This window comes from Osmerus eperlanus, chromosome 6 (assembly GCF_963692335.1).
Source record: "Osmerus eperlanus chromosome 6, fOsmEpe2.1, whole genome shotgun sequence".
Taxonomy (NCBI): Eukaryota; Metazoa; Chordata; class Actinopteri; order Osmeriformes; family Osmeridae; genus Osmerus; species Osmerus eperlanus.
The window spans coordinates 125,696-151,403 of NC_085023.1; the positions used below are offsets into that span (position 1 = coordinate 125,696).

Consider the following 25,708-nt stretch of genomic DNA (forward strand, 5'->3'; position numbering starts at 1 on the left):
CGGAGAAGATAATGTGATTCGAATTGGATGTGATTCTTATAATAGGCATATTCATTTTTCAACCCAGCTCGTTAGCATGAGCGAAGTAGAGCACAGCTCTAGTAGAGCACAACTTACGTTTTTCAGGTGGTAGGCTACATCATATTCGACGTCGAACTATGAAAAATAAACCGTTGTTGGCAGAGTTTGCATTCAACGTTTTTCGAGTCACCCGGTACTTTGTAAATGTACTTTATTGAAATGCTGCCATACCACAGACAGGGGCGTCTTAATAGCACTTGAGGCCCCTGGGCTATGGACTTTTTTTTTCATTTTTTGAGGCCCCCCACACGCCAATCGCACGAGTTGCTTGTATTGTTATTTACATTCCGTTGCACGGTTTAGGCTGAAATTGAGTTTTTGTGGTAAAAAGTGCCTTGTGTCAACGAAGGGAACTCAGTGCTAGCTTACGTCACAACGTCAGCACACGTTAGCAACGACGCATGGATACAACGTGCATTGCTGTTGCACAGAAAATATCGTATCGTGCCGTGGTGTACTAGCAGCATTATACATTTAAGCAATTCAAGACTTGCATGTACAGTAAGTAATGTCACAATAAATTATGTATTTAAACTCAAGCTTGTGTGGTGCGTCGCTGTATTCAATGCCACAGCCTAAACTTTATGTCAAAAGAAACGTTAATTTCTGGCGCATTCAAACAATCCCCTCAGTGAAGTTTGGCTAGCAACAGCAGCTAGGCTAGCTTGCTCGTAGCACAATTCAGCTTCTCCACGCAGGGCTCTACACTGAGACCAAAAAGTCGCGTTTGAGGGCATATTTTCAGTTAGCAGATGGTACCGTTTGAATCGCGATTCCATCTGAAAAATACTGCCAGTGACAACGTTGTTAGAATAGCTTGTCTCAAAGGGGGTTCAGCTTGTTTCATATTAAATGGACCCATCTGCAACCGACGCAAGCAAGCACACCCTACAAATTGTACCCTCTCTAGTTTTTGTTACATTTTGTTACATTTTGTTTAGATAAGGGGGAGGGGGGGGCCTCCCCTGCCTCCACATACAACACCAGATGCCACTGTAGAGCAGAGTAATGACATCGCGAATACGGACGTTTATCATCATTATTATTTTGTATTATTATTAAGAGGCCCCGGGCTTAAGCCCAGGTAAGCCCGTGCATTTAAGCCCAATTTATACTTAGGTCGCAGACACTTTTGAAAAGGTCGCCGACAGAAATGACGTCTCGGTCGACACTTTTAACCGTCGCTTAGAAGTGTCGCCTACCAGGAGAAATTTCTACTGGCGCGGATGTCGTCACATAGTGAAAAATTTAAATAGTCAGTTTCTCCGATTGATCACCTAGGCTACAAAGCGTTAACAATGTAACCATAGCAATGAATGTAACGGTAAAATGATTCTGTTTACGTCACGCGAACCTTGAGCACAGGCGACTGTTTGCAGAAGTATAAATGCAGCAGCCTGAGCGACACTTTTTTTTTTTCGTCGGCGACCATTTCAAAAGTGTCCGCGACCGAAGTATAAATTAAGCTTAAGGCGCCACTGACCACAGACATTTTTACTAATAACACCGACAAAGTAGGTTATGGCAGAGTTTGTAGTTCGGCAGCCAATTGTGCTCGTGCCGTGTGCAAAAAAAACAAAACAAAGCGCAGATTAACGAAAGGGAAAACAGTAACACCTTTTCTTTTTAGAGTTGCTTTATTTGTCTTAAATAATATAATCTACAATTTCTGTAGAAAATGTCTTTAATTCAGCAATGGTGACACAAGCGGGAATCAGGTCTCACACTGCCATACGGCATCTCGACTTAAAAAATCTTAGTCGACCAAGAGCGTATCGACCAGAAAATGTCGACTGAGTGGGGACAGCCCTAATAACTTCTTTGATTTACACATAGGAACCTTGAATTGTGAACTGAGCTCGGGTAGTTGATGTCATGCAGTCCCAGCATGCACCATTCAATATCAAAGACTATGAAAGCCTGCAAAAGCCTTGTTGTTTATGATCATTGACCAATGCACTTTTAGTAAAGCTCTCTCTTGGAAGTCGCTTTGGATAAAAGTGTCTGCTAAATGAATAAATGTAAAGACTCCAGAGTAGGACAAAGGAAAGTTGATTAGATAGTTACCTACGCTCCTGTTACCCAGAATGCCCCGTAGCAAGTTGAAAAGCTACAGAGTTAAAGGTTTAAGCTTAGTTAGATAAGCATTGTTTGGAGTTTTTTGTTGTGTTAATTCTGTTTTGATATGTGTAATGTGATGGTCTGTAGTTTGGATAAATTAAGTGTTTACCCTGAGTGTGAATGTTGTCCAGTTAGATGGCGATCTAACCTGTCTTATAAGATAAATGTGTTGAGAGCTGAATTCCTCTCCAATTCGTACGGCTACCCGGTGCTACAGTTGTAAGTATCTGGATACTGATGCCAGCATCTGGAAGCTGTATGTTGTACACACGACAAGTTTTGAATGAACATTTTAAATCGAGATATCTTGTTTTGGCTTTATTTAATATTTTTATTTATTGAAAATGCAGTATTTTTACATTGAAGTTAAATTAATAAAAGTAGTATTTACTGGTAAAGAACAGCCTGTAATGTAATATCACAGCTATATCTTGTAAATTTGGTACTGGAACGTGTCATAACATGGGTTTATAATCTGAACGTACACAACGTACATATGTTTGTACAATTACAAATAGTTTTTTCCCCCCGCAAATCTGTTTTATTCAGGATAATAGTACACAATTAAAATGACAAATGCTGTTTTTTACAGAGTTCAATTAATGAAAGTCATATTTACCGGCAAAGAACAGCCTGTAATGTAATATCACAGATATATCTTGTAAATTTGGTACAGGAAAATTACAATAATGTTACGGTTAATTAATGTTAATGATTTTTTATTTTTACTGTAATTTAATGGGTTTAATCATCTGGCGCCCCAGCTGCCAATTTTTTTCCTGTTTTTTTACAATGTTTTTTTTTTACAGTGCAGGCTATCAGGCTAGTAGGCTAGCAGACCAGCAGGCTTGCAGACTAATAGCCTAGATGGTTAACAGTCTAGCAGGCTAAAAGTCTAGCAAGCTAACAGGTTGGCAGGCAAACAGTCTATCAGGCTGGAAGGCTAACAGGGGAGCAAGCTTAGGGCTAACAGGTTAGCAAGCTTAGGGCTGGCAGGCTAACCAGTTAGCAAGCTTAGGGTTAACAGGCTAGCAGTTTAACAGTCTCACCCTGGCAGATACTGCTGTCGGAGGTCCCACTCATGTGGAAGCCTGCGTCGCAGCTGCAGTGCTGGGCGCGGTCCACTTTGGTACAGCGCGGCCGGCGGCTGAAGGCCGGGTCATCCATAACGCTCCACTCTGGCAGCGCTGGACACGAGAGGAGAGGGAGCTTAGCCTTCATCCTACGGGCCTGCGAGTGCCTGGGCACCACTGGACACACATGCGACCACACACAGACAACAAGGCACACATACACAAACACAAGGAAAACACTCACAAGCACACACACACAAAATACACACATATTTGCAAACACACATACAGTACATCCTCACCATGACATGCATACAGGACAGTGACAAGACATGGACACAGACATAATACTTAACAACATCATGACAGACACACACACAGCTTAGGGTCCGTACGGTCATGGAAAAGTCGTGGAATTTCAAAATGTTGTTTTCCAGGCCTGGAAAAGTCATGGAAAAATTCAAACATATGGAAGTCATGGAAAAGTCATGGAAATTCAAAATGTTGTTTTCCAGGCCTGGAAAAGTCATGGAAAAATTCAAACATATGGAAGTCATGGAAAAGTCATGGAAATTAGTTATTTTCATGTTATTAATTAATACTTTTTTACAACATAAATATTCTAATAAAAAATCTGCCATGACTTGAACAAGGATCACTGCGCGAGCTCATTATGTACGTTATAGACCAATGCTGAATCCCTGGCGGTTGTTTACAGGCTGTACTGCAGTTTCCCTCCGACTATCACGTCTCGAGCTCGTTATAATATTGCATGCTGACCACGTCAATGATGTAGTGTTGGAGGTAACTGTTTACCACAGATATTAGCACAACGTTAACTAGCAAGCTAACTAAAACTAGAGAGGGTACAATTTCTGGGGAAATTGTAGGGTGTGCTTGCTTGCGTCGGTTGCACAGGGGTCCGTTTTTTACATTACATTTATTCATTTAGCAGACGCTTTTATCCAAAGCGACTTCCAAGAGAGAGCTTTACAAAGTGCATAGGTCACTGATCATAACAACGAGATAGCCACAAAACATTGCGAGTAGTGATATGGAAAAATTCTAGTGGCACTGTGCAAACTTGAATTTTTCCATATCACTTGGTGGCCCGTACGGGGATCCTCATTGGTCTACGGCGTTCAGCAGGCGGCTCCCCTCGGCGAATTGATCTTCCGGCAAAAGCCGCCTTTCCTTCCGCCATGCGTGAGACAGCAGGGCCAGGGGGGGCGCCAGTTGGACGTTTTGTGGCTGACACGGGATCCTGAAAGAACCGGTGAGAAATCCTTTTTGGCCACTGTGTATATTTGAGTTGTCTAAATGTGTGTTGTTTAGACTATGGTCAATAATTCGGTTTAGTTAGTAATAGGGCAGAGACCGGAGGAGAGCTTTGTCCTGTACGTGCAAGTCGTACGAAATTAATAGGGCAGAGACCGGAGGAGAGCTTTTGTCCTGTACGTGCAAGTCGTACAAATTAATCGGGTAAGGCCGGAGAACTTATCCTTTACGTGAAAGTCGTAAAAAAGCATGCAGGGAAAGTGTGCTGACGAGCGCACAAAAGGGTGATAAATTCACATGTTGTATCGTGTGTCTTTTGAGACCCTAGGATTAGAATATGTTGGGTTAGTGATAGTTTGAGAAATTGTATTGGCTTTGGTGGTCATAACAGTTCTTATTTATTTACGGCCTAAACGTGATTCTAAGTCCCAAGAGAAAAGTATACTAGTCAGCTGAGTGTTTAAGAAAGTTTTGGCAAATTTTTCATCTATTTCCCCACAGATTCACGATTGAGATTTTCTGGCTGTTCCGCAAACAAATTTCGCCTCATCCGCAGCCAGGGGTGTTGCGGCAGGATGCGCAGGCGCATGAGGTTTTGCGGGAATGCGATAACAGAATATGAACATGAGGTCAGACATTTGCCATTTCTCTATGACTCCGATGTCTTCTGACAGCCGGTTATATCTAGGAAAAGTCAAGAAAGCAGGATCCTGGAATTTGTTTATAGATTTGCTTTGGATTCCCGCAAAGATTGAAGCTTGTGCCTTGACTTGCAATTGCCATTGTGTTTCAAAGAAGGAAAGGTTAAAGTCCTCTCCGGAACAAAGGGTTTGAGTCCCTGTTGTGTTTGGAATAAGCGTGTTGTGGGCTATGGTCAAAGCTGATGCAGAGCGTGTTGACATGCTGTTGAAAAACATGTAGGCCAACACGAATTGCTAGGTAAGGTCAATCCAAAATGCGTGCTTTAATTGTGGGAATTTGAGCAAAATGTACGTGAATGTCCGGAGATGTGTCATCACTTGAAAGTTTTCTGGAAATTGTGAGCGAACTCTCGCAAAATCAGAGGGGTTCGTGACCGGAAGTTGAGTTCCGAAATGGTGGCGTACAATGTTTATCGGTTATGACACTTGGTAGAGGAGAGACGATTGTTTTACAACTCTGTGTTAACCGTTATATGTTTGATGTTAGACTTTACATCGGTCTGATTACCGCCAGAAGGCATTTGTTTTTGAAGACGGAGACATTCTGTTTTGAAAATGCTAATGTTAATTCTTTGACTGAATTCTCCACTTGAAAAGAGGCGCATGCGCTTGAGCCTAGCGGAAGTTGATTCTTTCAGTAAAGCTCATTCTGCGTGCAGTGGCCCACACATGAGTGCAACATTTTATAAAGAATTTGACGTTGAATTGAGAAGTATATTGGTTGGAAAACAGATGTGTGTTTCTGTTTCTTTGTCGATCTTAATATTAAAATATTGTGAGTTGCCATACTCTTGATTTGGAAATTATGTACAGACCGATTTTCTATATTATGAGCTTGATTCGTTATTGAATAACGCGCTGGAAATTTAGTTTTTGGGTAGGATAATTGGTAAAAGGCCAGTTTTGGCAACAAAAGCGATATTCATTTTAAGAATTACAATCCCGGGGTTATTGAAACTTTTATAGAAAGTTATGTGTTCAAACGGAAATGATTATGTTGTTTAAGGAATATTTTTGTTTATGTCTGGAAATGTTCGATGGTTTTATTTTTAATTTTGTGGGAGTTCACAGATGTTACTGTTGTTTAAAGAAATATGTAAAGGGTTATGAAGAAGTGATTAGAAAGATTGAGCCAGTCCGAGGGACTGAAGTGTTTACATGGGGAACCAGGTCGAGACTGAAGCGCGATTGTTAAGGCCTAATTTTTATGTTGAAGTTAAAATAGTACTAATAGTTGATAGAATTGTAAATATTGAGGTTCTGTTGTAAATATAACCATGGGTAATTGTTTTACATGTTGTAAGAGGGTAGACTTGTCCCTAGAAAGAAATCCGAAGGCTGACATGATTCTAGCGAATTTGCCAGTCCGCTGTCTGTTGAACCAAGTCTTTTACAAATTGCTAGGATAGCTGGGATCTGAGAGGAAGAAAATCTAGGCCGTGACTTTGTTGGCTAATGGCTAATGGTGAAAACGTGGAGGAAGTGCATTTTGCTCTGTCCTGAGACAAAGGAGAGTCCAGGAAGTTGAATTTACAACTATGGCAACGACATTGGCTAACAAACTAACAGACCGACAGGCGGGTACAGGCTAGTAAAGGAATTGCAGCTTGATATTTGAGATCCAGGATGAGTAACCGCATGACGCATGCGCAGATGGAAATTGAGAAATTGACTAAGACGAAAATTTAGAGAAATAGATAAATTTGAAGCGAATTTACATATTAATTTGGGTATTTTTGAAATATGTTGGGTGATGAGTATTTTGAGACATTTTCTAACAAGGTTTTGTTTGTTTGAGGACATTTTAAATGAGTTTCAGAAATTCCGAGGAAAGGTGGGGGCTAAAAAAGAGTCCCGTTACGTTGAGTTTTACAAAGGTGATCCCAGAGGGTATAATTCTGCATAATTATGTGAGTTTTGTGTGTGATGGTATCCATAAAAATGCAGAAATTAGACCCTGGTTCAATTAGTTCTAATTGGATTGGAAAAGTTATACTTTAGCAAAATTAAGTGAATAGATGGTAAACGCCAACCATCTGTGTTGTTTAAAAGAAAAAAAGAGAAAAAAAAAAGGTTGAGAGTTTTTTTTTGCTTTGTTCCAGAGGGCGCTGTTTGTTTGATTCAAGTTTTGAAATGCGCGATTGTTTATTTGAGTTGATTCACTAACAAAGAGTAATTGAGATAGCTGGTAAATATAGGAATATTCAAAGGTGTATACATTACATGCTTTGATGAAACTTTTGAGGAGTTAAAGAATAAGGTTTTGTTTTACGGGTTTATGTTAAATTGTGAATTTAAAGGTTTAAAAGAAAAAGGGAGAGTTTATATTTTCTTTTGTCTTAAGGTCATGGTACAATGTTTTGGGATAAACAGTTAGGCTGTGATGAGGTTGTTTCATTATGCTATTGGTTCATAAAGAGGGTTATGATAATTTGGTTTTGAAATAATTTGGGAAGACTCATTAAGTCTGATAAATTGTGGTGTGATGGTTGGAACGAAGTAGCTTGTTCTGGACTGCAGCCAAAGCAAGTTATGAAGTTCTACCTATCTAACCTATATAGAAATATAGATGGGGTATAAGTTTGGTTAATGGTTACATTAAGAACATTTTATGGTCTATGTTTTATTTTGGAATCATACAGATTAAATTCTGGTTTAGGGTAGTGATGCTGGTTTTCTACATGTCTTGGAAAAAGAGAGAGTTGATTTGGTGAATTTAAATACAGAAAAAAAAATTAAAAGGGAATCTGAAATGTAAAGGTATTCATTTGAACTGTTCCTAAAGGTTTTTGAAGAAAAGATAATAAGAGCCTAAAAGTTGAGGTTATTCGTAATTTGGCTGTTTTCTAAAATAGTCTTATTTTATACAAATTGGTTCAAAAGTTGGTTGCTTCAGTGTAAGCTTGTTAATTCATAAAAGGGAAAAGAGTTAAAATATTTACTGATAGTTAAATACATCATTGGTGTTACATATGATTTTGGGAAAGGTATGGAAACAGGAAGTTTCTTATTTTCACTTAGAGAATAACTTGCTGTATGCAAATGTGGAATTCACTCTAACAATTATGATTATTCCACAGGGAAAATGCTAGTGCTGATACTAGCTGGAGCAGTTTCTGGATTGCCTGAATGCATTGATGAACTAACTAGAATATGTTTTTGATGTTGATATGTTTACAGGAAGTGATGAGATGATGTTGCTATGTCCGGATGAGCCTAACTTGACAAATTTGGGCTTACAGGACTCTTTTGAGGAAAATTGTTGTGTGACCTTGATACAACATTTGTTACAGATTCTTTAAGGGAAGCGCAGGCTTCTTAGAGAGGAAGAGATGACGTTTAGGAATTTATGACTGACTGATGACTGACTGATCCAAACAGAGAGTGACTATGGGGGTTTTATGGTTTTATGAATTTAGTTTCAGTAGTTTGGATTTGTGATAGGATTGTGTGGGTTTGATATGATATTGCTGAGTTGAAAATATTGGACTGTATTTAACCCAGAGTGAGAATTTTGTTTTGTTTGAGTATATTTGATAAGAATTAGAGAATACAGCGGACAGATGGAGAAAGGAATGGTGGAATGGAGATTCGAACTTGGACTAATCCACAAGAAAATGCGTTTTGGAAAAAGGAAGGATATGAGAATAAAAAAATGGAGGTTGTATGGTCTGCATAAAACATTTATCTTGAGATTTTGCTAAGTTAACACATGGAAAGATCATGCCTCTACAGTTTGTGTGATATCAAGAATGCATTATTTTAGCATACAAGAGGATTTGTAATGGATCCATAGTCATTTTGTCAGTATTTCATATGTGGGACAAGTATTATGAGAAAAGGAATTTAAACACGATAAGCTTCACAGTTAAGGTTAGAGATACTATTTGGGTATTGATAGATGGATTTTGTAGAGTTCAATTTTTGGAGAAGTGATACTGTTTAATGATTGTTGATGGGAAGAAGTTTTAGACTTCTCAGTGGTCAAGTTTTGTTAATTTAGATTATTCTTCGATGGGATTTTTCTTTGAGGTTATGTAATGATAATGGGTCACACTTGTTTAAGGAAGTTATTTTGGTGTTGATAGGATTCAACATTGTGTTAATCACTTCAGTTGAATGAGAGAACAGAACTTTGAAGACGAAGTCAGACGACAAGAAGTCAGTTACCTTTAACTGACCTCTGTGAGAATGTGCTTGTTTAACACTGTGCAACCTTTTTGGAGTCTATTTTGTGTGAGATTCACAGGCAGGTGAAGGAGGCTATTCCTATGACTGGACCGCTGCATGATTTGATACCAGAGGACTGGATCGTGGTGAAGGACCTGAAACGCCTGGTAAAACCCAAGGTGGACGGGGCCATACCAGATTCTCCTGACGACTAATCCGGCGGTTAAGATCGGAGAGGAGAGCAACATGGATACACGCTAACCATTGCAAGCGTGCACCTTGTCTGGAGACGGAAGCAGAGGATACGCGTTCTGCGTAGTACCAAGGAAATTTCCGAGCTGTACGCGAAGTGCAGTGTCGTTGAAAGTTGCCCTGAGCAATTTGATCGTCGTTTGCAATCGATTCGACTAGACTACACCGCCTGAAAGAAGTTTGTCTACAAGCCAACTGAAGATGGCATCCGTTCCGACAACCTGGACTTTGTGGTGTACGGGGTACAAAGGGTTTTGTCTTGGGACTAGCATTTCTTATGTTAATGTTTGAATTTAATTTTTCTTGATTAATTGTTTGGGTTTATGCTATTGTAAAAAAAAAAAAATGGTGGCATTGTCGTGGAAATTTTTGAATACAGTTATAATATGTGTGTTTTATATGAGGAAGGTGTTTTAAGGGAAGTCTAAGAAGCTTAATACAGTGACAGTCGATTCAACCCATTTGGTAGAGATGCCATTTGCAGTTTTATAACTAGGAGACGTGAAGTCTAAGAGACGGGAAGTCTGGGTGACCTGAGAGGGTTCTTGTCACCTGGGGAGGAAGAGACAGCTGGTCTGGAGACAATGTGGATTCAACTGTATTGTTATTGTGATCTGCTGCTCTGACCCTTCCTGTAGACTTGTTTGAAGTGGCCCACACAAAGGACAGTTGACCATTTGACTGGTGAACTCCTGTGGTTTTACTATCTACTGGTTTGGGGAGAGAGGCCACATTAAAGAACCGTGGGAACTTGATATGAAGTCAAACTGTCACCAGAGATGTATTGTTTCAAACTGTCACTGAGCAGTGCTGACCAATCAACAGAGTTCAGAGGAATCATTTGATCTAAAGTTTATATAAGGCAGGGTTTTATGATTGTTCTTCATCACTCTGGCGAACGACCTGTGGCTAGCACCTCCTTCGTTATGACTGATCACAAAGTACTTTGTTAAATCTTGATTTGTACAAGCAAAATAAATTTATTGTAACCGCCATCTCTTGACTATTCAAGTTTGCACAGTGCCACTAGAATTTTTCCATATCAGTAGCCAAAACACGAAGCACACATTGTGAACAACCAAAGTAAGTGCCCAAAGGGAAGAACCATAAGAGCATGTAGTTAAACAAGTTACAACTAGAGAGGGTACAATTTCTGGGGAAATTGTAGGGTGTGCTTGCTTGCGTCGGTTGGACAGGGGTCCGTTTTTCAATGACATTTTTACAACTGATATTTCTGTATTTTATATAAAAATGCATACTTATTATTTATAAAGATGACATAGATTTAAAAGCATTTTTTTTTGCTGCTCATTTACAACTGAAAATACGAGTGAAGTGTAGAATGAAATGGATGTCTTCTCATTTCCCCAAGAGGCAAGAGGCAGCCTCATCGTTGAATCAAAACGAATACATTTGGCAGACCGGTGTACAAATTGACCTAATCTCTATGACTTAAACGTCCTTTTAAGTTTTTCCCTTCTCGTGATATTTTCATGCATTTAGCCTACTCATTGCATTCATTCATTAATAAAGAACCCCCTTTGAAGATTATTCTACGACGTTACCCGGCAGTAGAAGATGGAATCGCGATTCAAACAGTACCATCTGCTAACTGAAAATATGCCCCCCAAAACGTAAATAAGCTTGACATTTATTTAGTGGAAAATCGCTCATTCATAAAAAGCTCACTGGTAGCGATCATTGTCAGTAACAACGCAAAATGCGATATAGCCCTGTGTGGAGAAGCTGCCCCGGTAAATTGTACTACTACGGTACAGTAGTAGTACAGACTAGACTACTGCTGTGTTCGTCTTGGTAGCGATTGCGTTGGTTGAATTGGATTTAACGTTCCGTTGTACGGTTTAGGCTGAAATTAATTATTTTCATGAACAGATTGACAAAGTTTAGGCTGTGGCAATGAAGTTCAGGTTAGTAGTTAGATAGACTTTTGATTTAAGTAAGGGGAGTGCCGAACATGTTCTGTCGCCGTTTGACTTCCTACAGCTGTGTAAATGTTTTTGTAGTGTCTCGCGTAGGCTACAGCGTTGCAGTGATACACTGGATTGAAACCACAGGTAATTATAATTTCACCCACAAATCGTTTACTTGTAATGTAATGTCATAATAAATCCTACAACGAAAATGTATTTGTGAGGAATGTTTATTTTAACGATTGAAAACAGATACATCATAGACCACTGTAGTATGTGTTGCCCGCGCAACCCAGGCTAATGTCATGATGCTAATATTTCAGTGAAATAGTAGACTACTGTTTCCGAAAGTAGATGTACTTCCTTAATAATATCAGCTTATATTGTACATTACACATCACAATTGTGTGTCATATCACAAAGTAAAATGAGTAAATAGTTATCACCCTGGCCTCTTTGCTTGTGGCGTTCCTGCAGCTGCCTTGCAGTAAAGCTATAGTTAGCCTAGCTATCCCCCAAGTTAACAGATGCAAAACGAATGTTCTGCTACAGGTAGTCACGCGTGTTTTCGTGACGTTAGTAACGTCAGTGACTGTGGCTAGCAAATTATCCACCGTTAGCTTCACTTTTCGCCACAAAAACTTAACTTAAGCCCAAACCATGCAACGGAACGAAAATTCCAATAGAAGCAACGCAATCGCTACCAAGACGAACCTTTTGACACCGCCGTTGTGTATGTAGGCCAAATATTGACTGAGTTTTAGGGGGGCGAAAATAAACAATAAATAATAATAAATAAATATATATGTGAGAGAACAAAGGTTGTGCTCTCGCCGAAGGCTTGAGCACACCCAATTAAACAACATGAACTGCTATAAGTGCAAGTGTACCTGTGGAAAAAAAGACAAGCAACAATAATACAAAAAAAAACACTATATCACAGCGAGTACAAACAATTTTAAATCAGTTACCACTAACCACAAGAGCAACATTTTTTAATGACATTTTTACAACTGATATTTCTGTATATTTTATATAAAAATGCATAGGGCCTACTTATTATTTATAAAGATTACATAGATTTAAAAGCATCTTTTTTTTGCTGCTCATTTACAACTCAAAATACGAGTTAAGTGTAGAATGAAATATGATGTCTTCTCATTTCCCCTGCAAGAGGCAGCCTCATAGCTGAATCAAAACGAATAAATTTGGCAGACCGGTGTACAAATTGACCTAATCTCTATGACTTAAACGTCCTTTTAAGTTTTTCCCTTCTCGTGATATTTTCAGGCATTTAGCCTACTCATATTGCATTCATTCATTAATAAAGAACCCCCTTTGAAGATTATTCTATGACGTTACCGGGTAGAAGATGGAATCGCGATTCAAACATTACCATCTGCTAACTGAAAAAATGCCCCCAAAAACGTAAATAAGCTTGACATTTATTTAGTGGAAAATCGCTCATTCATAAAAAGCTCACTGGTAGCGATCATTGTCAGTAACAACGCAAAATGCGATATAGCCCTGTGTGGAGAAGCTGCCCCGGTAAATTGTACTACTACGGTACACTACTGCTGCGTTCGTCTTGGTAGCGATTGCGTTAGTTGAATTCGATTAAATGTTCCGTTGTACGGTTTAGGCTGAAATTAATTATTTTCATGAACAGATTGACAAAGTTTAGGCTGTGGCAATGAAGTTCAGGTTAGTAGTCAGATAGTTTCACCTATTGAAAGACTTTTGATTTAAGTAAGGGGAGTGCCGAACATGTTCTGTCGCCGTTTGACTTCCTAAACAGCTGTGTAAGTTAGATGTTTTTGTCGTGTGTCTCGCGTAAGCTACAGCGTTGCAATGAGCAACACTGGTTTGATACCACAGGTAATGATAATTTCACCAACAAATCGTTTACTTGTAATGTAATGTCATAATAAATCCTACAAAGAAAATGTATTTGTGAGGAATGTTTATTTTAACGATTGAAAACAGATGCATCATAGACCACTGTGGTATGTGTTGCCCGGGCAACAGAGGCTAATGTCATGCTAATGCTTCAGTGAAATAGTAGACTACCGTTTCCGAAAGTAGATGTGGGCCTACTTCCTTAATAATATCAGCTAATATTGTACATTACATTTCACAATTGTGTTTCACATCACAAAGTAAAATGAGTAAATAGTTATCACCCTGGCCTCTTTGCTTGTGGCGTTTCTGAGGCTGCCTTGCAGTAAAGCTATAGTTAGCCTAGCTATCCCCCAAGTTAACAGATGCGAAACGAATGTTCTGCTACAGGTAGTCACGCGTGTTTTCGTGACGTTAGTAACGTCAGTGACTGTGGCTAGCAAATTAGCCACCGTTAGCTTCACTTTTCACCACAAAAACGCAATTTCTACTTAAACCATGCAACGGAACGTAAATAAAAATACAACCAACGCAATCGCTAACAAGACAAACCTTTTGACACCGCCATTGTGTGTCCAAATATTGACTGATCCTTAGGGGGGCGAAAATAAATAATAATAATAAATAAATATATATGTGAGAGAACAAAGGTTGTGCCCTTGCCGAAGGCAAAGCACACCCAATTACGGTAGCTATGCCAGGCAAACGTACATTCAACAATGCTTGGCTACACATGCCACAATTTTCATTGTGGATATCTAAAGCTCAAAACGTATCATGTGCAAAATGTAAATTTTGTGGAAAAGAGTTTGACGTTTCTACAGTTTGACGTCGCGACCGAGACAAACAACACTCTCATCCCCAGCTACTTCAACCCAGGACCAGCCATTGTTCCCACTATGAATTCCACTACGAATCCTACTACCGCTGTTCACACTACGAATTCTACTACAAATCCTATCAAGCAAACATCCATATTGGCCACTGTTAATAGGAATGAAGTCCTAGCTGCCGAGGTGTTGTGGACTTTGAAGGTAGTGAACTCTCATTATTCATAGTCATGCAAGTCATGCAAAGATACATCGGTCATATTTCCCAATATGTTCCCAGACAGCCAAATAGCATCAAGATTTGCAGTGAAAGAAAATGTGTGTATATCAGTACATTTGGACTCGCACCTTACTTTAAGTCCCTCACGGTGCGAGAGGTGTCCAGACAACTTGCATATATAATGCTCTTTGACGAGAGCTTGAACAAGCACTTACAATCAAAACAGATGGACATGCATGTCAGAATATGTGATGGTGGAGAGGTAAAAACGAAATACATTGGCTCAGAATTCATGGGACATTACTCTAAAATTCTCTTTATGCACATTATATGTTATGTTGTTGAATATAAATGTATTATGGTATTTTCTTTCCTGAAATTAATATACATTTCCAAATGAAAAACTGTTGTTGTTCGTTTTTCATTGTGCTGCAACCTATTTTCATCTCATTCATAAATTTGTTTGAATGAAATGTATTAATTTGTTAAACATGTATTAATTAGTCAGTTACTAAACAGATATTAATAGTCAGTTTTATGCATAATTTGTTTAAATGGGTTGGTAAATGCAGAAAATTATTCAGCATGGAATTTTGGCTAAAAGTCATGGAAAAGTCATGGAATTCCATTTGCCAAAATGTCTATGAACCCTGACAGCTAGAGGAGGAACCTCTCTCACACGACACACATATACATTCACACACACACTTGTATTTACACACACAGACAAACAAACACATACTCACATGGTTAGACACATACTGCTCTCTGACACTCACACACACACAAACAAACAAACACATTTACTGTGTATACAGGCAACAATGTCTGGTTGTGTGTGTGTTTGTGTGGGTGTGAGTACTGACCCGTCTGGGTCTGGTGCTGGCAGCGTGACCCACTCCAGTTCTGTGGACAGGTGCACCTGTACTGGCCCCGCCAATCCACACATGTCCCTCCATTAAGGCAGGGGGCACTGGAGCACTCATTCACATCTGGAGAAGGAAAGGAGGAGGAGCAAGAGGAGATGGGTAAGAGGAGAAGGAGACAAAGGAGAGTTGAAGAGGAGGAGGAGGAGAGGAGATGGAGGAGAGGAGTAAGAGGAGAAGGAGGATAAGTGCAAGAAGGAGGAAAGGAGAAGGAGGAGGAAAGGAGCAGGAGACAAGGAAAGGAGGAGGAGAGGAGTAAGAGACAAGGTGAGTCTCCCCCACCCAGCTGAGTTACACATAAAGGAGGAGGTCTCATAGTGACACACACACACACAGCTATAGCAGAAGGAGCATCTAGCTGAACTAGATCTGTAGACATTTAGAAGATGTGGTTCTGTACACGAAACACTGCCTCAAACCACCAGAGACTGGGCATATGTGTGTGTCTGAGTGTGGATGTGTGTCCATGTGTGTCTTATTACCTTTACTAGGTTCAGCACCAGCACTGTAAACAGTTATGTTTCTAACCCCAACCCTCACCTGTCTCTAGAAAGGAGGAGTCAACAACTGTCTGTCTCTCAAGAGGAGAAGATACACACGTACCTTAAAACTCCTTTCAAGTTATTTTTTATCTTGTTTGAATGGTGTTCTTTTAGGTCTAAATTTACCCCCCATCTAGACCATCCACTGAGGTATTTTTGTCCACAGGGGTTCTCTCCTGCTCATGTTAAAACTTGCTGTCTGACGCTGGGGTTAAGGTGGAGAGGGGAGGAAGAGAGGAGGAGGAAGAGTAAGAGGAGGATGTGAGAGGCGGAGAGGGGAGGAGGAGGGGAGGAGAGAAGCAGGAAGAAAGGAGGAGGTGAGAGGAGGAGGTGAGAGGAGGAGAGGGGAGAAGTGGGAAAAGAGGAGAAGAGAGGAGGAGAGGGAAAGAGGTGAGAGGACGAGAGGGGAGGAGGCGGAGAGGGAAGGAGGGGAGAAGCTGGAAGAGAGGAGGAGAGGGGAGGAGAAGAGCAGAGAGGAGTGGGGGGCAGAAAGAGGGGTGGGGGAGCGGGACAGAGGGGGGAGAGTAATGGGGAGCAGACTACCTACAGTGGAATGCACTATAGGTGTTTCCATGTGTTCCCAGACATTTAATGCCACTTTAACGAGAGCTTCATTTTGCGAGTTTCAGAGTCCCGCACTGATTGGAGAATGGGCCTTTTTTTACAATGTATTTATTGATTTTCAGTTTGCAAATCACATCCAATTGTACAACAATAGAGCAATACACAGCAAACATTTTCACCCTATTCCCCCCCTCCCATAATAATAAAGTAACTAAATAATAATTTAGTTCAAAACATAATAAAAAGAAACACAAAGGTATATTTTACAGACTGAATAAAGTGTTTTTTTGTTGTGGTTTTTCCTACTAGTCAATGTACATAATCAGATACAGTTAGGTCCATAAATATTTGGACATTGACACAATTTTCATCATTTTGGCTCTGTATACCACCACAATGGATTTGAAATGAAACAATCAAGATGTGCTTTAAGTGCAGACTTTCAGCTTTAATTTCAGGGTATTTACATCCAAATCAGGTGAACGGTGTAGGAATTACAATACATTTTATATGTGGCCCCCCCCTTTTTAAGGGACCAAAAGTAATTGGACAATTGGCTGCTCAGCTGTTCCATGGCCAGGTGTATGTTATTCCCTCATGGGAGTTCGTTATTTCATTGACAAGGAGCAGATAAAAGGTCTAGAGTTCATTTCAAGTATGGTATTTGTGTTTGGAATCTGTTGCTGTCAACTCTCAATATGAAGTCCAAAGAGCTGTCACCATCAGTGAAGCAAGCCATCGTTAGGCTGAAAAATCAAAACAAACCTATCAGAGAGATAGCAAAAACATTAGGTGTGGCCAAATCAACTGTTTGGTACATTCTTAAAAAGAAAGAACGCACTGGTGAGCTCAGCAACACCAAAATACCCGGAAGACCACGGAAAACAACTGTGGTGGATGACAGAAGAATTCTTTCCCTGGTGAAGAAAAACCCCTTCACAACAGTTGGCCAGATCAAGAACACTCTCCAGGAGGTAGGCGTATCTGTGTCAAATTCAAAAATTAAGAGAAGACTTCACCAGACTAAATACAGAGGGTTCACCACAAGATGTAAACCATTGGTGAGTCTCAAAAACAGGAAGACCAGATTAGAGTTTGCCAAAAAACATCTAAAAGACCCTGTACAGTTCTGGAACAACATCCTATGGACAGATGAGACCAAGATCAACTTGTACCTGAATGATGGGAAGAGAAGAGTATGGAGAAGGGAAAGAACTGCTCATGATCCAAAGCATGCCACCTCATCAGTGAAGCATGGTGGAGGTAGTGTTATGGCGTGGGCATGTATGGCTGCCAATGGAACTGGTTCCCTTGTATTTATCGATGATGTGACTGCTGACAAAAGCAGTAGGATGAATTCTGAAGTGTTTCGGGCAATATTATCTGCTCAGATTCAGCCAAATGCTTCAGAACTCATAGGACGGCGCTTCACAGTGCAGATGGACAATGACCCGAAGCATACTGCGAAAGCAACCAAAGAGTTTTTTAAGGCAAAGAAGTGGAATGTTCTGCAATGGCCAAGTCAATCACCTGACCTAAATCCAATTGAGCATGCATTTCACTTGCTAAAGACAAAACTGAAGGGTAAATGCCCCAAGAACAAGCAGGAACTAAAGACAGTTGCAGTAGAGGCCTGGCAGAGCATCACCAGGGACGAAACCCAGCGTCTGGTGATGTCTATGGGTTCCAGACTTCAGGCTGTCATTGACTGCAAAGGATTTGCAACCAAGTATTAAAAGTGACAATTAGATTTATGATTATGTTAGTTTGTCCAATTATTTTTGGTCCCTTAAAAAGGGGGGGGGGCACATATAAAATGTGTTGTAATTCCTACACCGTTCACCTGATTTGGATGTAAATACCCTGAAATTAAAGCTGAAAGTCTGCACTTAAAGCACATTTTGATTGTTTCATTTCGAATCCATTGTGGTGGTATACAGAGCCAAAATGATGAAAATTGTGTCAATGTCCAAATATTTATGGACCTAACTGTAGGTGTCCTACTCCCCCCAGAGCCTGTTCTTGCTGAAGCAAGTTACCAACATTAGTATTGTCTTAAGAAGTACATAAAAGGTCCCCAGATATTATCGAAAACATTTTGTTTACATCTAAACAGGGGAGTCAGGTGGCTGAGCGGGCTAGTAATCCAAGGTTGCCAGTTCGATTCCCGGTCATGCCAACTGACGTTGTGTCCTTGGGCAAGGCACTTCACCCTACTTGCCTTGGGGGAATGTCCCTGTACTTACTGTAAGTCGCTCTGGATAAGAGCGTCTGATAAATGACTAAATGTAAATGTAAACATATTCGTTATCTTTTCCATTGACATGTTTGAGGCCATTTCTTTAACCCACATACCGATTCTTGGTCCATCAACTTTTTTCCAATTAAGAGCAATTATACGTTTAGCTTGTAATGTACACATATCTATGAATCTGAACTCTTTACTTTGTAGAAGTGGTATGGTAGGATATAAACCAAGAATAAATAGCTTGGGATTCAGTGGTATTTTCTGTGACAGAATTTGATCAATCATATTAACATGAACATAAAGTTGGTAAACAATTTTTTTATTCTCGTGAACAAGGATGAGGGAGGGGGTAGGGGGATATTCTGGAACAAATAAAGACATTTGGGGAGTATATTCATTTTTAGAATATTAATCCTGCCAATAATTGAGACAGGTAAGGATGTCCAACGCTCTATCGAGGAAATACTAGCTTCCAGAATCGGGTCATAATTTATCTGGGCAATCTTATTCACCTCAGGGACCAGTTTTATTCCCAAATATGTAAAATTATCTGTTGACTTGAAAGTGGAAGTGCAACCAGGACAATTTTTCCTCTCTGATTCATTAAGTAGCATTATAGATGATTTTGAGCAATTAATTTTATAACCGGATATTTTCCCAAAAAGTTTCAATAAGACTTAAGAGCACTGGGATAGATATATGTAGATTTGTAATCATTAATACTACATCATCGGCAAAGAGTGCTATCCTATGTTCTAAATGACCCTCTCGAATTCCATAAATATAGCTGTGTGACCTCACCGCTATAGAAAATGGTTCTATCGCAAGGGTAAAAAGCAATGGCGATAATGGGCTCCCTTGCGGGCAACTTCTACATATGTCAAAAGGTTTAGAAATCTTACTATTAGTCAAAACGTCTGCAGTAAGCCCTGTACAAAGCAATCTAACCCATTTAATGAATGTGCCTCCAAAGCCAAATCGTGTTAACAACTCAAACAGATAAGGCCATTCAACACGGTCGAAGGCCTTCTCTGCATCAAGTGAAAGTAAGGCCGTGTCTGTAGCCTCCCTCCGACTGTGTAAAATATTGAGCACTCGTCTGACATTACGAAAACCCTGTTTCCCTTGAATAAACCCATTTTGGTCTTCCCCCACTACCCCTGGTAGAAGGACCTCTAATCTCCTCGCAAGAATTTTACAGAGTATTTTTGTATCCGAATTCAGAAGGCTAATTGGACGCATATTTTCACATTTTGAATTTGGTTTCCCTGGTTTTGGAAGTAAAGTGATTAAGGCACCCCTCATAGATGTGGGGAGAATACAATTTTTAAAGGATTCCTGAAACATCTCCAAAAGGGGTGATATTAATTTGGTTTTACATTTTTTATAGGTATCAATAGGGATGCCATCTGGGCCCGCTGATTTTCCAGCCTTCATACAGTCAATCGCTTCTGCGATTTCCAATTCAGTTACAGTTTGACCTAACGCTCTACTTTCCTTTTTGGGGAATATCAAGATTGTCTAAGAATTGTGTCTGTGTGTCCAGATTAGAACACTCAGAGCTGTATAATTTCCCATAGAAAATTCTGAAGGTCTCATTAATCTCTGTCGGATCCACTATAGTTCTACCACTTGGGAGTTCAATACAATTAATAGATCTTTCCGTTTGTTGTTGTTTAATGCGCCATGCTAGAAGTTTTCCGGGCTTTTCCCCCTGATCATAGTAGGACTGTTTGAGTCTCATTAAATCAGCAGCTGCTTTGTTAGCTGCCAATTCATTGTACTGTGATCTAAGCAGTAGAAGTTTTGAATGTACATCTGTAGATATGTCTTATGATAGATTTCTGTTTCCGGTTTTTTAATTTCCTCATCTAATGTCTTCATTTCAAGTTGTGTATCCTTTTTCTTTGAGCTAGTGAAAGAAATAATCTGGCCTCTAATAAAGGCCTTGAAAGCCTCCCATCTTATACTAGCAGAGGTCTGGGACTTGTTACAATCAAAATACAGGACTATTTGTTTATCTAAGAATTCCATGAATGTGGGATCTGTAAGCCATCCCGGTTGAAAACGCTATCTTGGGGGATCACTCATTAATTTAGTATCTTTATTAGTGGTGGGCCGTTATCGGCGTTAACACGCTACGTTAACGTGAGACTCTTATCGGGCGATAAAATAAATATCGCCGTTAATCTATTCTCAAAGTTGGTTTGGGAGCTGGGTCTATACTACGCAAGCTATGATGACTTTCACCTTGTTATTTTAGCGCGGATGTATACCTAGCCGAATTGCACTGTAAGGGGCGAGAACGAGTCTTCGAACCTGTGTGTATGCCTTGTGTATGAAATTATGCTATGATGCCGCCTGGTTTGCTTCAGGGAAAATGTATTTTTAAGAAGCTTCCCAATGGAAACCTCGACAAGACTAAGGTTGTTTGCACCTTGTGCTATGCAGAATTATTTTACTGTAGGAGTTCTTCCAGTCTCAAATACCACCTAAACGCAAAGCATCCCTTAGCTAATGCGGAAGATGCCGGGCCAAGCACTGATGTAGCGCAGTGGAAGAGTCGTCGTCAAACTACGATGTTTGAGTGCAACCGAGGCAAGCCCGTCGGCACAGCTCTATCAGCCAAGCTAACTAATCTAATAAACAGTTAATAAACACAAGTACATCTTATTGAACATAATTTATTTTCATCACCAATTATCATAGTAGAACAGCTTTCTCAAGCAGTTTGTGATGCATTTTGGAAACAGGAGATGAGCTCCTGGTCTAATGCGCCACCTGGCTTGAGAAACCCGTTCTCAAAGACTTACTTTTAGTCATTATTTGGCTAGCACACATATTCTGAATGCCTTCGGCGGAATTCAAATGAGCCATTTTAATCAAAATTAATCTAGATTAACGCCAAGATTACAGTGAGATTAATCTAGATTAAAAAATGTAATCTATGCCCACCATTAATCTTTATAGGTCAAGGATACAGCTGCGTGGTCAGAAAGGACTATACTACTATAATGACATTCGTCAATTTTGAAGGCAAGTAGTGCTGAAACCAAAAAGTAGTCTATGCGTGAGTGAGTTTTATAAGTGCTAGAATAGCAGGAATACTCTACTGCATTTGGTTTACCATGTCTCCAGATATCCAACAGATTCAATTCCTTCATAAAATGGAGTATCGTCTTTCTCGACTTATTGTGAGTACTATCTAAACCAGCCGACCTGTCTCTTGAAGAGTCTAATGTAGAAGTCACCAGCTATTATGTATTGCCCAGTGAGATTTGATGCAGTCAAAAATAAACCATCATAGAATTTAGGATCATCTTCATTGGGACCATAAACATTTATCAGAGTTAAGGTTTCAGACAATAACCTACCCTGGACCATGATACCTGCAGAGTCCTCAACTACATTATGTATCTGTATTGGGACAGATTTGTGAATTAGTATCATAACCCCTCTAGCATGAGTGGTGTAGGGAGCAGACAACACATGACCCTGCCATCTTCTTGCTATTTTGGAAACATTTTCACTTAACAGATGTGTTTCTTGTAAAAAAAAATACTTTTGAGTTCAAGGATTTTATCCTGCTCATTACTTGTTTCACCTTTGTAAGTTTGTTCAGACCTCTACAATTCCACGAAGTAAATTTTACCTTACAACTATCTGACATTAATTCCAAAATGCATTCATGTATCCATAAGAACCGTTTCAGTAAAGTACATTGACAAATCACAACCGCAAACAGAAGATATAATAAAGTAAAACAAAAAGACCCCACCCCCAACCCCATATGCCCCCGAAGTCCATACGCTCTGGACCTCCCCTCCCATCCCACACTTTTAACTACCGATAAAGCGAGTTTCTCTAACTTTTCCTTCTCCCTCTTTATCTCTAACTAGCTTTCTCATTTTTTCTGAATACTAATCATAAGTAAAATACAAAATGTAACCATGAACTATGCAACACTTGCAACCTGTAGCCTAGTCACCAGTCCTACTATAAAGTTAAACCGCCCGAACACATTCAACACAAACCTGGAACCCGCGCATGTAGGCTGAGGACGGAGATAAAAGGAAAAAAGTCCATAGCCTGGCCACATATAGGCGTTAAACGAAACAAAAATAATAGACTGATCACCTATCCTTTAGTGGAGATGACAAAAAAATAAAGTAGGGCTACTTTGTTATTTTCCTGTCGTAACCTTCCAACGTCGAGCCCGTCTCAGTCATTAGTTCAAAGGGATTGGATAAACCTGTCCACTTCTGCAGGAGTTTGAAAGGTCTGAGATCTCTCTTGGTGTGTTACCAGAAGCCGGGCTGGAAAGATTATTCTGTGCTTGTGAATACCCTTGTCTCGCAGATTCTTACACACCTCATCATAATCGCGCTGCAACCTGTGCACACCAGCAGAGAGGTCCACATGGAAACGGACCGGCTCATTCTTGTAAAGGACCTGTCCCTTGATTCTAGCTGCATTCAGTACTCGTTCCCTGTCCTTAAAGTTCAAGAACTTCATAATTAATGTCCTTGGACGAGCCGTGCGAGAGTCATTGTTTGGCGGAGTGCCTATTCTATGAGACCGCTCCACTACCAAGTTCTCTTGTGGTTCCATATTCAGAGCCTCAGGTATCCATTTCCCCAGAAACGCAGTTGCATCCTGACCCTCTGTCTTTTCCGGTAGCCCCACCAATCTCACGTTGTTTCGTCGACTTCTGCATTCCAAATCGTCGACTTTTAACTGTGCTTTCCAGCACTCTAACTTTGGATGATAGCTTGTTAACGTCGTCCTCCACATCAGAAATCCGTTGTTCGGCCTGTTCCATGCGGTCTGTGCAGTCCTGTATCTGTTTGTTTACATCCATAATCGTTGCTTGCACACTACTTGAAACCACTTTTCAAGGACAGTATGGCTTTTATGATATCTTGATTGCTATTCTTGTCTGGGTTTACTATTTTGTTGTCTGCTTCGTCGAGGTCGTACTCGTTAACCATATTGTCAGCCTGCATGTTGCTAGCCTCCTCAACCTACGAATGTTCGTCGTCTTGCCGTGATTTCTTTTTCTTTGTCTTTTTTGCATTTTTTCCTGACATTTTAATTCTGGGTACTCTTATACAAGTGTTGCGTGACTTTGGATAGGATTCTGATTAGTATTGTAGGATTAAATTACATGCTAGCAGCAGAGCTTAAAATTTGCGACCTCCTAGCACCTCGCCATAACCGGAAGTCCGAGAATGGGCCTTTTATTCCTGTAAGCAGAGCCCCTTGAGCCCTAACATTAACCCCTTCAACCCAAATTCAGTCCTAACCTTAACCCCTTCAACCCTAATTCTAATCTTGTCAACTGACACAGGACTGCCCTCTACCTCTCCTCCACCCAGGTATTTAAACATCGCCCAGCAGTCAGGTTGAATGATACTGAGACCAATAGGTTAATACATTATCCAACAGATACAATACATGATAATACATAATCCAACACAGATACAATTCAGGATAATACGACAATGTGGCAGTCACACAGCCCCTCCTTCTCGCCCCTTTTTCTTGTCATCCTCCTGTTCCCCTTCCACCTCTCATCCCCCTCCGGTTTTCGACTTCCCCATCTCTGCTAGACTGGTAACAGGCATTCCTCTGGTTCATAGAGATCTGATGGGGTTTGAGGGGTATAGAGAGTGGGGGGTTTGGGGGGTGTAGGTGGTTGAGTTTTGGAGATATAGAGGGTGGTGGGTTTGGGGGGTACAGAGGGGGGTGTTGGGGGGTGTATATGGTGGGATTGGGGATATAGATGGTGGTGTTGTGGGGTAGAGGGTGGTGGTGTTGTGAGGGCGGGATTAGATGAGATCCATGAGATCCAAGATGGCGCCGATGAAGGCTGCCTGGGTCGTTAGGTGCGCTCTTTTTTGTCTCGTTATGTCTGTTAATTCAGTGTTCTGTCAAGATTTCCAGGGTTCTCTAACAATAGAAGTACATCTAAACATCAGGACTACAACAGGACTCCTGTGGATTTATTTGCCACTTTTCTGCTTCCAGCGGCAGAATTAGTGGGAATTATAGTCAAAGCCACCCTCGGCTTTGTCCTAGCAGCGAAGCGTCGTAGGAGAGGCAAACAAGCCGGTGCACTGGTGCGACTCCGTCGGCATGGGGCACGCACAGCATTACCGGGGATATTTCTCTCGAACGTGCGTTCACTGAGCAACAAACTGGATGAACTTCAGCTACTGGTGTGGAAAAACAGAGACTTTCATTCATCTTCCGTTTTGTGCTTTACGGAGACATGGCTGAGTGAACTGATCCCAGACTCTGTGCTACAGCTAGCAGGTTTCAAACTGCTGAGAGCGGATCGTGACCCTGTGCTTTCTGGCAAAACGAAAAGCGGTGGTGTTTGTTTTTACATTAACAGTGGCTGGTGTGAAGATGTGACAGTGATTCTGCAGCACTGTTCTCCTGATCTGGAATATTTTTTTATTAACTGTAGATCTTTTTACTCGCCACGCGAGTTTGCATCATTCATTCTGGTTGGCGTCTACATGCCTCCGCAAGCTAGCGTCAACGAGGCTCAACGTGTGCTCGCCAGCCAGATACTGAGTGTGGAGCATGAAAATCCGGATTCCTTGGTTATTGTGCTAGGCGACTTTAACAAAGGCAATCTCACTCAAGAACTCCCCAAATACAGACAATTCATCAAATGCCCTACCAGAGAAGAAAACACCTTGGATCACTGCTACTCTACAATCAGCAAAGCATACCATGCGGTCCCCCGAGCAGCACTGGGTCACCCCGACCACGCCATGGTCCACCTGATTCCTGGATACAGGCAGAAGCTAAAGCGCTGTAAGCCTGCTGTGAGGACATCGAAACAGTGGACCAGTGAA

At 40.6% G+C, this 25,708-nt stretch overlaps 1 protein-coding gene across 2 annotated transcripts in view; it reads right to left on the reverse strand.

The window, feature by feature from the left end:
* LOC134021831 (fibulin-7) overlaps positions 1-25,708 on the reverse strand; it is a 62,636-nt gene that overhangs the window by 24,930 nt on the left and 11,998 nt on the right. For both annotated transcript variants that reach the window (XM_062462889.1, XM_062462890.1), the window contains exons 4-5: positions 15,423-15,548; positions 3,252-3,389 (exon numbers count right to left, since the gene is read on the reverse strand). In XM_062462889.1, coding sequence (XP_062318873.1) covers positions 3,252-3,389; positions 15,423-15,548 — 264 coding nt within the window. The remainder of the gene's footprint in view (positions 1-3,251; positions 3,390-15,422; positions 15,549-25,708) is intronic.